Source organism: Odocoileus virginianus, chromosome 3, assembly GCF_023699985.2.
Source record: "Odocoileus virginianus isolate 20LAN1187 ecotype Illinois chromosome 3, Ovbor_1.2, whole genome shotgun sequence".
Classification (NCBI taxonomy): domain Eukaryota; kingdom Metazoa; phylum Chordata; class Mammalia; order Artiodactyla; family Cervidae; genus Odocoileus; species Odocoileus virginianus.
In genome coordinates, this window is record NC_069676.1 from 17595659 (window position 1) to 17608181 (window position 12523).

At 52.3% G+C, this 12523-nt stretch overlaps 1 protein-coding gene across 3 annotated transcripts; it reads right to left on the minus strand.

The window, feature by feature from the left end:
• Positions 1-345: 345 nt before the first annotated feature.
• Positions 346-11359, minus strand: CREB3L3 (cAMP responsive element binding protein 3 like 3). Of its 3 annotated transcripts, none has more exons than XM_020895313.2 (10): positions 11195-11359; positions 10561-10689; positions 9798-10089; positions 8832-8944; positions 7222-7359; positions 6075-6181; positions 2889-2957; positions 1650-1734; positions 1355-1407; positions 346-1170 (listed from the first exon to the last, which is right to left on the minus strand). In XM_020895313.2, exons 1-10 carry the CDS (start codon positions 11219-11221, stop codon positions 912-914), a joined length of 1272 nt encoding a protein of 423 aa, XP_020750972.2. In that variant the 5' UTR covers positions 11222-11359; the 3' UTR covers positions 346-911. The 3 variants fall into 3 exon arrangements, with proteins under 3 accessions (XP_020750972.2, XP_020750970.2, XP_020750969.2); XM_020895311.2 differs by having other exon boundaries at positions 1355-1451; positions 7222-7356; positions 11195-11354; XM_020895310.2 differs by having other exon boundaries at positions 1355-1451; positions 11195-11353.
• Positions 11360-12523: the final 1164 nt, after the last annotated feature.

Below are 12523 nucleotides of genomic sequence, written 5' to 3' on the forward strand. Positions count from 1 at the left end.
CTTCAGTCTCCTCATCCATAAGACGAGCCGGGTGGGCAGCCTAGCCCCCCTGGAAAGCAGCTGCCACAGGCCTTCCGCGGACTCCCTTGAAGGGTCTGGGGCGGGGCGGGGAGGGGCTCGAGCTGTCAGAACCTCGCGCTCCTGGCGCGCCCTGCCCTCCACCAGCCACCGCTCTCCAAGGTCCTGAAGGCAACCCTGGCGCCTCTCGTCGCCGCTCCAGCCTTGGGGTACAGGGACTCCCCCACGTCACTCCTCTATCTTTGGCTGGCCCAGTCCTTCCTTCTGTGGGTTGAGGAGTCCCAGACTCAAATTAGCCGCCACCCCACTCCACCTCCACGCCAGCCGTGTTCTGCCAAGATACTTTATTAAGGATCATGGCAGTATAAAAAAAGGAAAAGGAAAGGGTCATGGCAGCGCCGAAGTTTAGGGCTCATCCCGTGCTCTGGGGCCAGGGTCCCTGCAGACTTGGCTGCTTTTTCCCCCGTGTGTGCGAGGGGGCAGGGAGGAGTCCCCAGGGTCGGGGTAGGGGGATAGTTATTGAGGCCTGGTGTACATCGATCTGTCTAGGTCGGGGATCAGTCTGTGTGTGTGTGTCCCTGTTTCCTTCTGCACCTGGGTCTGCATCTAGATTTCTCAGGCTTTGTGGCCTTATGGTCTGTGTCTGAGAATCAATTTCGGTGTGTACCTGGGTCCCTGGGTCTGTAGCTGTGTATCTGTGCATCTCCATCCTGATACCTTCTCCAAGGTCTCTCTCTCACCTCGGATCCCCATGCCTGTCCCTGTCCACTACAGCACCTATTGAAGCACCCCTGAGTAGAGGGGCCAGGGTGGAGAGGGGGGCAGGGACCCATGGTGCTCACAGCTCCCCCCCTGCTGCCTCCAGCCCCACGCGGCCCGGGCTGACTGCTGGCTCAGGCGGGGCACAGTCCAGTAGGGTGGCCCGGTCCAGTTCCTTCACGGAGTTGCCCTGGACCAGAGTTGAGTTGTCCAGATCCTCTGTTGAGTTGTCGAGAGCACGTGTGTCCTGGGATTCCCATTCCCCAGGAGGGCTGCCTGGAGACCTTTCCTGAAGTGCGCCAGTGTTGGGCCCAGGCCCGGGGGCCTCGGAGCCTGGTGCAGCATCGGGAGCCACCCGGGATGCAGCGTCGTTGTGTAGAGTTCTGGAGAAAACTGAGCAAGGCGTGGGGAGGGTCATGAGGGATGGCCTGAGGGCCAGTTCCCTTCTTTCCTTAGCCCCCAGCCTCAGGGAGCACTTGCAAGGGGGCCCCTTCCCCTCCCCCAATGGGGACTGGGGAGCCAAGGGGAATGTGCCCCAGAGGGGTTTTGAAGGAAGAGCAAACCCGAGTCCACATACCTCGCACAGGTGCGAAGTCTCCGGGGCTCTCGGCTCTGTTGGAGGCGAAAGGGCTGATGGAGGGGAGGACGATGAGGGCGAAGGAGAAGAGCAGGACCTGGTGGAGATGTGGGTGGGGTCACCCCATCCCTCCCCAACCCCTGAGCATGCTTACGCAGGAAAACAGAGGCCCAGAAGACTAGATAGTGCTTGACACGGCACTCAGGGCTCTGCTCCTATTCATGCTCTCCTCCCCCACAGGCCCCTCTGCCAAGGTTGAGGACACCCCCAATCAGAGCTGGGGGTCAGGACTCACTGCTATGCAGGTGCCCGTCTGTGCCGATTTGCTGGTGGACTGGACCACAATGGCCTGGAGTTTCTTCAGCTGTTCCAAGAGAGACCTTAGTGGAAATGGGAAGCCTTGGCTGAGTCCTGCATGGCCTTGACCTGGCTCCCTGTCCATTTCTGGGATCTCCCAGCCTGGCTGAGGTCTGAGTCTTATCCACCCCTCAAGGCTCTACTGCTATTAAAAGTCCCAGAAGCTCCCTCAAAAAATCTCCACTGAACATCTCACCCACTTTTCTGACACCCAGCCTCCTCCATCTAGGTTGCAATCATCGCCCACCTGGACACCAGCCCCTACCTCTGGTCCCCTCAAGGCTCTTGTGCCCCCTCTAGGGTTCATGCTCCACACTTTTCAAATGTGATTCAACTCCCAGCCCTCCAGGTTCCCACCTCCTTTGGGGTAAAAGCCTGAGTCCTCACTGCTGCCCACAAGGCCCTGCATGACCTGCCTCATCCCCTCCCTCTCTCTTCTCCCCCAACTCTGCCCCTCACTCACACTGCCCCAGCCACACAGTCCCCTTATTGTTCCTCCTACACACAAGTATTCCTGCCCTAGGGCCTTTGCACAGCTGTGCCCTCTGTACCAAGGACACTGTTCCTCCCCGCAGGTCTTTTTGTAACTGCTTCTTTCTTATCTGTTGGATCTCATCTCAAGTGTCACCTTATTGACCTCCCTGCCTAAAATAGCCCCCTCCACTCTCTAGCCCCTTCCCCCTAGTTTATTTTTCTTCCTAGTGGCTATCTCTGTTTGAATGATCTTTTACATTGTTTTGTTTGTCTTAAGTATGCGTCTCACTAGAGTATGAGTCTTTTAAGTGGAGGGACTGTATCTGTTTTGCTCACTATTGAGGTATCAGTACCCAGAACTACTCCTGGCACTGAATAGATGCTGATAAAAACTGACTTAGTACGTGTACCCCATAGATGGAATCACCTGCAGTTCTCCAGCACACCATACTTCTAGCCTTTGGCCATTCATATGCCATTTCTTCCACTAGCAGCACCTTCCCTCTACTGAACTCTTATACATCCTTCAAGGGCCCAAGTCTAAATCCCCTCTTCTATGCAGCCTGCCCCCTCTCTGGGTAGAATCCTCACCTTCTGCTCTGCCCTGCCATCACACAGTCTGTCCCCCCTTGTCCACCTCTCCTGCAAGAGACTCCAGGGTCACCTTCCCCCTGTCCTCAGTCCCGATCACACCAAAACTCACAGGTTCTGCTTTTCGAGATGCAAGACCTTCCTCTGAAGCTCCTGATTCTGGGCGGTACAGGCTGACATCCTGCAAATGCAACATCACAGTGACATTCAGAATATGCCTGTCACCCCTACAGATCCCGAGAGCTGCAACTGCTGAAGCCCGAGAACCTAGGGCCCAAGCTCGGCCACAAGAGAAGCGACCTCAGGAGTTCCCTGATGGTCCAGTGGCTAGGACTTCATGCACTCCCAATGCAAGGGGCCCAAGTTTGATCCCTGGTCGAGGAACTGGATCCCATATGCTGCAACTAAGAACTCACACAGCCAAATAAATATTTTTAAAAAGAAGAAGAAAGAGAAGCCACTGCAATGAGAAGCCCGCACATCACAACTAGAGAGTAGCCCCTGCTTCCTGCAACTAGATAAAGACCACACACAGCAGTGAAGACTCAGCACAGCCAACATAAATAAATAAATTTATTTAAAAAAAATTCAAATCATGGCATGAGGATATGTTAGTATCCAAGGAAGAGAATAAATTCCCCCACTAAAAGGCCCTCCTAAATAACTCATGGGATAAAGAAGAATCTGCAGTGTAAAGTACGGAAGACCTAGGAACCAAGTAATGACAATATACAAATCAAGATGTGTGAGATGCAGCTAAAGAAGTGCTGAGAGGAAAATGGATAACCTTTTTACAGTTTAAGCAGCTGAACATGTGCTGTGTGTGCTGTGCTCAATCGTGCTCTTCGCGACCCCATGGACTGTAGCCCGCCAGGCTCCTCTGTCCATGGAGATGCTCCAGGCAAGAATACTGGAGTGGGTTGCCATGCCCTCCTCCAGGAGATTTTCCCCACCCAGGGATCAAACCCAGGTCTCCTGCATTGCAGGCAGATTCTTTATAGTCTGAACCACTGGGGAAGCCTGTAGCTGAACATACATGTTTAAAAATCAGCAAAAGAACAACAGAATAAACTCACTTAAAAAAAATGAAAGACAATAAAGCTAAGAGTAGAAATAAAGGAACTAGTACACAAAAACATAATTGAGTGGGAGGAAAAGTCAGAAATTCATTCTTTGAAAACAATAACTAAAACAGACAAAGTTCTGGCAAGATTGCTCAAGATAAAAAACAAGGGAAGGTACAAATACACAACATGAGTTATTACAAAGGTCCCAACTATAAGTCATTCAAAGCTTAAAAAAATAATGGGAGAGAACTATGAACTATCTTATGTCAATAAATTTGAAATGGACAACTTTTCAGAAGAATGACACATCCCAAAATTGACTAGGGAAGAAATAGAAAATGCAGAAAGGCCTGTAACATTTACTAAAATCACTTTTGGTTTAAAAAGTGAGTGAACTAAGTTTTTATGTTTCCTACCCTGATGCTGGGCAAGACTGAGGGCAGGAGGAGAAGTGGATGACAGAGGATGAGATGGTTGGATGGCATCACTGACTAAATGGACATGAGTTTGAGCAAGCTCCAGGAGGAGGTGAAGGACAGGGAAACCTGGTGTGCTACAGACCATGAAGTTACAGGACATGACTCAGCGACTGAACAACAACACATTAAAGAATAACGAGGACCCTGTCAGCATCCTGCATGAGTTTAGGGAGGTAATTGGATGGGATTAGAGTGCACAGGCATTAGAAGAAATTGAGACAGTGACAGACTTTATTTTCTGGGACTCCAAAATCACTGCAGATGGTGACTGCAGCCATGAAATTAAAAAACACTTACTCCTTAGAAGAAAAGTTATGACCAACCTAGACAGCATATTAAAAATCAGAGACATTATTTTGCCAACAAAGGCTCCGTCTAGTCAAAGCTATGGTTTTTCCAGTAGTCATGTATGGATGTGAGAGTTGGACTATAAAGAAAGCTGAGTGCGAAAGAATTGATGCTTTTGAACTGTGGTGTTGGAGAAGACTCTTGAGAGTCCCCTGGACTGCAAGGAGATCAAACCAGTCAATCTTAAAGGAAATCAGTCCTGAAGATTCATTGGAAAGATGATCCTGAAGCTGAAACTCCAATACTTTGGCCACCTGATTCGAAGAACTGACTCATTGGAAAAGACCCTGATGCTGGGAAAGATCGAAGGCAGGAGGAGAAGGGGATGACAGAGGATGAGATAGTTGGATTGCATCACCAACTCGATGGACATGAGTCTGAGCAAGCTCCGGGAGTTGGAGATGGACAGGAAAGCCTGGCATGCTGCAGTCCGTGGGGTCACAAAGAGTTGGACACGACTGAGCTACTGAACTGAACTGAGAGTGCACAGTTCTTAAGTTGAGGAAGTTCCTCCTTCCTTCCACTCCCTGGAAGGAAGCCATGACAGCTCTGAGGACCAGAAAGGCTCAGACAAGGGAATAAATGTCCCACCTACAGGCAAAGAGCCAGGACATAACCTCCCTTCTTGGCATAACATCATCTAGGGCAGCGGTCCCCAAACTTTTTGGCACCAGGGACCAGTTTCAAGGAAGACAGTTCTTCCATGAATCCGGGGTGTGGAGGGGATAGTCTTAGGATGATTCAAGCGCATTACATTTAATTTTCACTTTATTTCTATTTTCTGGAAATCTCAGGATATTCTGCCTTGACTTTAGGGTTAGGGTCTGTGCTTCCAGGAGAATCTAGTGCCACTGCTGATCTGACAGGAGGTGGGGCTAAGGCGGTAATATAAGGTGGGGAGCGACTGTAAACACCATTGCCCTCTTGCCTGCTGCTCACCTCCTGCTGTGCGGCCTGGTTCCTGACAGGCCATGGATTGGTACCAGTCCGTGGCCCAGGAATTGGGGACCCCTGTTCTAGGGGTTTAAGGGGCCTCAAAATTGAGCCCTGTACCAGCTCTAGGCATTTTTCTGTCCTTGCAATTCACATACAGAATGGTCGCTCCCATGGGGCACAGTGGTAAAGAATCCACCTGCCAACGCAGGGCACTCAGAAGACATGGGTTCGATCCCTGGGTTGGGAAGATCCCCTGGAGAAGGAAATGGCTACCCAGTCCAGTATTCTTGCCTGGAGAATTGCATGGACAGAGGAGCTTGGCAGGTTGCAGTTCATGCAGAGTCGAAACGCGCGCGCGCGCGCGCGCACACACACGCAGACTGTGACCTTTACTCTACCGCCTGCCTCTCTCAGGCCTCAGTCCCCTCGCCCCGCCCCGAGTGTGGGGTCCTGGGTCCCCAGCCTTACCGAGTCTCCAGGCCGTCAATGTATTCCTTCTTCTTTTTCCGGCTTTCTTGAGCTGACTGCTTGTTTCGGATTTTCCGGCGGATCTTTTTCAGCACTCGCTCCTCGTACTGCAGAGTGACATGGGGAGGAGACTGAGTCAGTCTGCAGGGTCCACTCTCTTGCCCAGACCCCACAATTTCACCCCCAGTATCCTCCCAAGGGAGTCAGACTCAGGGACTTGAGGGCCGACCCCTCATGGCTTGAAGGCCGGATTTTCTGTCCTCAGATTTCTGCAGTCTCTAGTGGTGGTGGGGGCGGGGGGTGGGGAATGGGGATAGTCCTGGTTTCCTGATGATCTTCCCTGCTCCCAATCCCAGTTCCATTTTTAACAACTAGATTTTGTGCACTGGTGCAATCGCGCCACCGCCTGGCCATGTGTGGGATTGGCGCCTTTCCCCAAGGCAGTTATCACTAAGAGAAGTCTTTCAATTGGGAAAGGCAAACTCAGGTATTGATGCTGAGTGAACAGGCTGAGTGGAGGTCGCAGCCAGCTAGAAAGCCCCCAGTGTGTTGGCTTTGAGGATGAATTTTCTGGCTCTGGTGACGGACACATCCTAACATTCTAGTTGTGTGTGCAGTGCTTAGGCACTCAGTCGTGCCCGACTCTTTGCGACCCCACCGACTGTAACCCGCCAGATTCCTCCGTCCATGGGAATTCTCCAGGCAAGAATAACTGGAGTGGGTTGCCATGCCCTCCTGCAGGGGATCTTCCCAACACAGGGATCGAACCTAGGTCTCCAGCATTGCAGGCGGATTCTTTACCATCTGAGCCACCAGTTAGGGAGAACTAAACGTGAGACTCAGGCTTCCCAGGTGGTGCAGAAGTAAAGAATCCACCTGCCAATGCAGGAAATGCAAGAGACATGAGTTCGACCCCTGGGTCGGGAAGATCCCCTGAAATATGGAGTGGCAACCCACTCCAATGTTCTTGGCTGAAAAATGAATGCCATGGACAAAGGAACCTGGTGGGCTACCATCCATAGGGTTGCAAAGAGTTGGACACGACTGAGCGCGCACACACACACACATGCACACAAAGGTGAGACTCATGGGCATGTTACTGCAGGAAATAGGATGAGGCCCAGGGCCAGGGGTCCCACTGACTCACCTTGGTAAGGGGCAGCTGAGTGGGCAGAGTGATGCCTTCTTTGGCTAGTAGCTTCTTCTCATCCTCCGTCAGCACCAGCTCCTGGCAGTGCCCAGTCCCAGGTTGCAACAGGTGGGGGGCTGCCAGCTGATGTTGCTGCTGTGGGGAAACCAGGAGAACTGCTTTGGGGGCAGAGACAGTGACTGCCTCTGGGAAATAAAAGGCATCGAGAAACAATTGATCCAGTTGCTATAGGGTCCACACCGGCACTAGGGCTCCCAAGAACCAGCCCACAGCCCTCTGACGCAGCCATTCCATTTCCAGGAATTCATCTCACAGATACAAGTGTGGGTTTTTTGTTTGTTTGTTTCACAAATAGTCATTTGACAGTTATGTGTTTAGCACCTACTACAGGCCACGCACTGCTCTGGGCTCTGAACATTTCTCACAGCTCTTGTCTGCAACAGCAAATGGAAAATCCAACAAACAGGGTGTAGGATAAGTGAGCCTCCAGGAAAAGACGGTGAGAGGTGGTTCTCCCCGTGTACCTGTTTGTACCTTTGGAACTTGGACTGTATGCATGCCTTTGACTATTCAAAAAATTATCAAACTAAATTTAAATCATGAAATAGAAACACTGAAAATGAAAGAACTGTGTCATCAGACAGCCAAGTCCTAGGAATGTCACACCAGGGCTCAGGAATAAAGGTAGAGGTTGGGGCAGTCTGCTATCTATCGGATCAAACTCCAATCCCTGGAATTCCAGGCCATTGATGAGTCCAACCATTTTCTGTTCAGGGCTCAAACCTCAGTGTGTTCATCTGCAATGTGGGAATAAGGCCTCCCACTTCCAAAAGTTGTTCACACACAGAACAATGATATTGAACTTGTTATTTTTACAAAATCCAGTTAGCATTTCCAAAGCAGTCATTGTCTTTCCTATCCCTCAAGACCTGCTGAAGTTTTGTCTTCTCCAGGAAGCTTTCCTGGACCTGCAATGCCCCTCTAGCCTCTCTCCCTTATGTATACACTTCCCTAAGCAGTCATTGTCCCCTCTTGACCATGAGGTCCCCATAGACTGGGTACACAACTGACGCTCACCGCAGGTCTCTCAAGTCAAGAGAGGTGTTCTGGTCTTTTTTAGAGGTTGTCAGGACAACTTGAGGCATCAGGAGTTCAAATCCTGACTTGGCCACTTGCTTGTTGTGTGACTTTGGATCTGTGGCTTAGCCTCTCTGGGGACTGGTTTTCTCATCTGTGAAAGGGAGCAGGGCACTAATTGGGTTCTCAGGCCTGGTTTGCCCATAGCGGAAGGTCCAGGCAAGATAAGAGAGCCCAAAGTAAGCATACAATGGGCACAATAGACCCAATAGGTCAGCTCAGGAATTGAGCCTGCAGCAGCTGTGTGATTTAAGGCAAATTACTAAACCTCTCTGTGCCCACTTCCTCACATGTGAAATTAAGATAATAGCCTCAGTTTTCAGGGTTGCTTTGAATTAAAAGACCTGGAACCAATACCAACCCCTGTCTGTGACTGTCTTCCAGTTTTCAAAATGGGTGTATTGGGGCCCCATGAGCCCCAGTGCCTCTCCCAGTTCTGATGCTCCAGGGGGCAGGTGGGGGCTGCTCACCAGGTCCCCGCTGCTGCAGGAGAGGAGGAGGTCCTTGACTGTGAGGTTGTAACGTGAGGGTGAGTCAGCCAGGTCAGTCTGCTCCTCGGCATAGACGCCTGGGCTCCACATTTCTAACAGCGCACATGGGGATGGAGACAGGGGTGGGGGTCAGGCAGGGGACCTCGAGCTCCCAGGCAGCTCCCTACCTGCCTCCTCCAGTAAAGCCCCCAGCAGTGACCCTAATGTGCTAGGCATTTGTTGCTTGGCTTGGGACCCCAAGACCAGGTGCCTCAATCTCCCCTCTGTCGTAAGACGGGGACCCCAGTTCATCAGGACGTTGTTAGGGACCCATGGCCAGCCCAAGAGGGAGTGGCTGTTATCACTCAGGATTAGGGGCTGAATCTGCAGCCGGCTGGGCCTTATCTCCTCCTGGGGGCAGGGACCAGTTCTGATTCACCCGCAGTTCCCTCCCACCAGCTACCTGGCACCCCATAGGTGAGCTGCTCTGGAGAGCACAGTCTTCCGAGTCAGATGGCCCTTGCTTCTAATCCCAACTGGGTGGAGCCGTGTGACCTTGGGTAAGGGAGTAAACCTCTCTGAGCCTCAGTTTCTCAAGTCTCCAATGGGACTAATAAGCACTCCCACCCTATCTCGGGGCTCAAAAAAAGATAGAGGATGCCCTCTTGGTGGATTCTTCTGCATCAGGCCTTTCCCCAGGTCCAGAGGAGCACCCCAAGGCCTGGGATCCCACAGTCTCACACACTTTCATTGAGTCTCCTATGAACCAGACATGGAAGGCATAAAAACTGAGGTTGCCAGCGCAATGCTTGAGGCAGATTGAATCCCAGCTCTGTGGCTCTGACTCATCTCTTAACCATCCAGAAAATGGGTCCATGACAACACCCCAGTACCCATCTCAAAGGGGGGATTTGTGCGTTCAGTGCCCGGGACAAGGAGAGGGAAGTTGGCTGACACAGGACTCACCCAGGTCTATAGCCACAGAAGTCTCAAGCCTTTGGGCCGCTGGCCCGAGGTGCCTGGCAGGGCAGGTGGGGCCAGGATGGTAAGAGGGGCAGGGCCCCTCACCAGACTCCACACTATGGCAGCTGGCAGGGGTGGCAGGCACCCCACCGCGTGGAGGCGTGTCCTGGGGGTCAGAGGGCAGATCTTCTGAGATGCCACTGTCACTGGCCGCGGGGGACCAGGTTGGGGAATCTGAATCTCCAGAACCCAGGATGGAGTTGAGGAAGTCATCAGAGTCCGCGCCTGGCAGGACCTGTTGGGACAGAGAGCACCGGTGGGAATTAGGAGGTCTATGCTTTGCTTCGCATTGCTGTGTGTCTCTGGGCAAGCCGCTGACCCTCTCTGGGCCTCACGCGTCCTTTCTGCAGTGTGGAAAGAGCTAATGTTCCTTGCCCACTGGCGTTGCTGGAACCTGAACACAATTGTGTAGCTCGGGAACAACATCAAACTGTGTCGAGCGAGGAACAAGCCCCAAGTTTAAGTCTGGAGCCAACTTCAAATTGCTGTGTGACCCAGGTCAAGTTACCACCCCTCTCTGGGCCTTGCTTTCCACACCTTTAAGAAGGAGGCAATGTCACCTGGCCCTTAGGGTCGCTGAGAGGTCTTATACAACAATGTGCTTTGCTAAAATCACACATGTGCGTGGTAAAGGCACAAAGCTGAGTGGAGTCCCGGCTCTGACCTGGGGGGGGGTGGGGGTGGGGACAACGCATTGGGTTATCACCTGGTCCTCCCCACGGCCCCAGTCTTCTCCCAGCTCTACGTGTCTCAGAATGCCATCCTGCCGGTCAAACAGTAGATCCAGGAGCTCCAGGCTGTCGATAGGGCCCATGGGACTGGTGGAGGAAGCCATCTGGGGCGAGGAGGGGACACCTCTGAGGGTCATGCAGCCCCTCTCCTGCCCACCGCCCATCTGCCACCACCCGAGGTACCTTCCCCTTTGCTTCAGTCCCTGCTGCAGCCCCCAGGTCGGCTTGCCCCTCCTGCCTGCTGAGCCTCAATCTCCAAATCTCTGTTGTGGGGACAACCCAGAAACTCCCTGGGCCTAGCAGCCAGTTTCTTTAAAAAGCGCTAGATAGCTGCCCTAGTGGGGATGGTCAGCGGATGAAGCTAGCCCCCTCTTGCATTCCCATCCTGTCCGAATCCCCCCTCACACCCTTTTCTGGAAGGCAGGGAGGCTCAGAATAAAGTCCAGCAGCAGCCTGGAATAGAGGCACAATCTTAGTCATTGTGTTCTCCCTCTGGGTCTCAGTCTTCCCATCTGTACAATGGGGTGTGAGGTGCCTGCCAATTCTGGGAGCTTGGGGAGAGTTCCTGGCATAAATCGTCCCTCCCCTGGGGACCTGTGCAGGTCTCACCTTTCCGATGGCTAAATCCCCATCCATGAGCCCCGCTAGCTCCTTCTCCAGACCTCCTGCGTCTGCCTCGAGCCAGAGGCTCAGCCCGCCATCAGGTCTCCAGGGCTCAGCTGCGTCTTCTCTGTGGTTGTCACCACTCCCCAAAAGATGCTGAAATAGTCCCCGGGCGCTCCCAGCCCTCCCCAAGGTGCTCACTGGGCAACAGGCAAGACGGACAGAGTTAAGGGCCAATGACAGCGGGGCAGGCTAGGGGGCGGGGCGGGAAGACCGTTATCTCTCATGTTCTGTGCTTTTCCAGTCAATGGGCAAAGGCCGAAGTCTGGGGTGCTGCGACTCCAGCATAACCTTTCCCCTACTTTCGGGGACTGTTTCTTTCCCTAGTCCCCGGATGTCGGCTCCAAGAAAGCCCAGGGCCCTTAGCCAGGTCCCGTCCACTCCCAGAACAAAACAGAACCCAAAAGAATAGCCCAAACCTTTGGGGGCGCCCTTCCTTCAGCCAGGAGTTCCCTTCCTTCATCAGAGCTGGCAACCCTCAAAGCCCCCTTCCCCCAGGCAAGGTCTTTCTGGCCAAACCAGAGCAATCGATTCCTTCTAGAACCTTCTGCTGCTGCTGCTAAGTCGCTTCAGTCGTGTCCGACAGCGTTCACTTATTTTCAATAGATATTTATTGCAGGCCAAACTGATTCCTGCCTCAGGGCCTTTGGGCTGGCTGTTCCCTCTGCCTGGAAGGCATATCTGCTCAACCCAACTCTCTCACTGTGTTCACACATTCCTAAATGTTTGCTATTTGTGGAACCCAGCCCAGACAACTGAGAAGCCCCCTGCCACACACACAACCAGAGAGGAGCTCCCCACACCTTACCTCTTGATCACATCACTGTTTTCAAGGAACTCACTATTGGAAATTTTCTTGTTTACTTACCTATATTCTTCTCTCATTGCTCCCCTGCCCTTTCATGTGAGCACCATCAGGGAGAGAATAGAGGCTCTTTTGCTCTCAGCTGGGTCCCTAGGGTCTTAAAGATGCCCAGCACACAGGAGGCACTCCATCAACTCTTACTCATCTGGCAACTCTATGGCAGTGGACAAGCTAGATCATAAAAGCATAAACATAGCAATAGCTGACAAAGGGGTGGATGCTACCAAGAAGCTAGATGTAATCATGTACACAGCAACACAGGGCTGGCAAAGACTTTATTTTTATTTTTTTAATGCTTTTTTAAAAAATTAGTGTGCTTTCTTTGAACCGCATGCCATGAATTTTCTTTGAGGAGGACGGGGCGCATTTCATGTGGAATCTTATTCCCTGACCCGGGATCGAACCTGGAT

Bases quoted from the DNA above. Each gene is read 5' to 3' on its own strand.
- CREB3L3 (XM_020895310.2), bottom strand. From the start codon at position 11,221: ATGGATGGGGATTTAGCCATCGGAAAG. The intron at 6,182-7,221 runs GTGAGTCAGTGG...GTCACTCTGCAG, and splicing joins CTCAGCTGCCCCTTACCAAG to TACGAGGAGCGAGTGCTGAA. The intron at 1,171-1,354 runs GTATGTGGACTC...CGCCTTGCTCAG, and splicing joins AGACTTCGCACCTGTGCGAG to TTTTCTCCAGAACTCTACAC.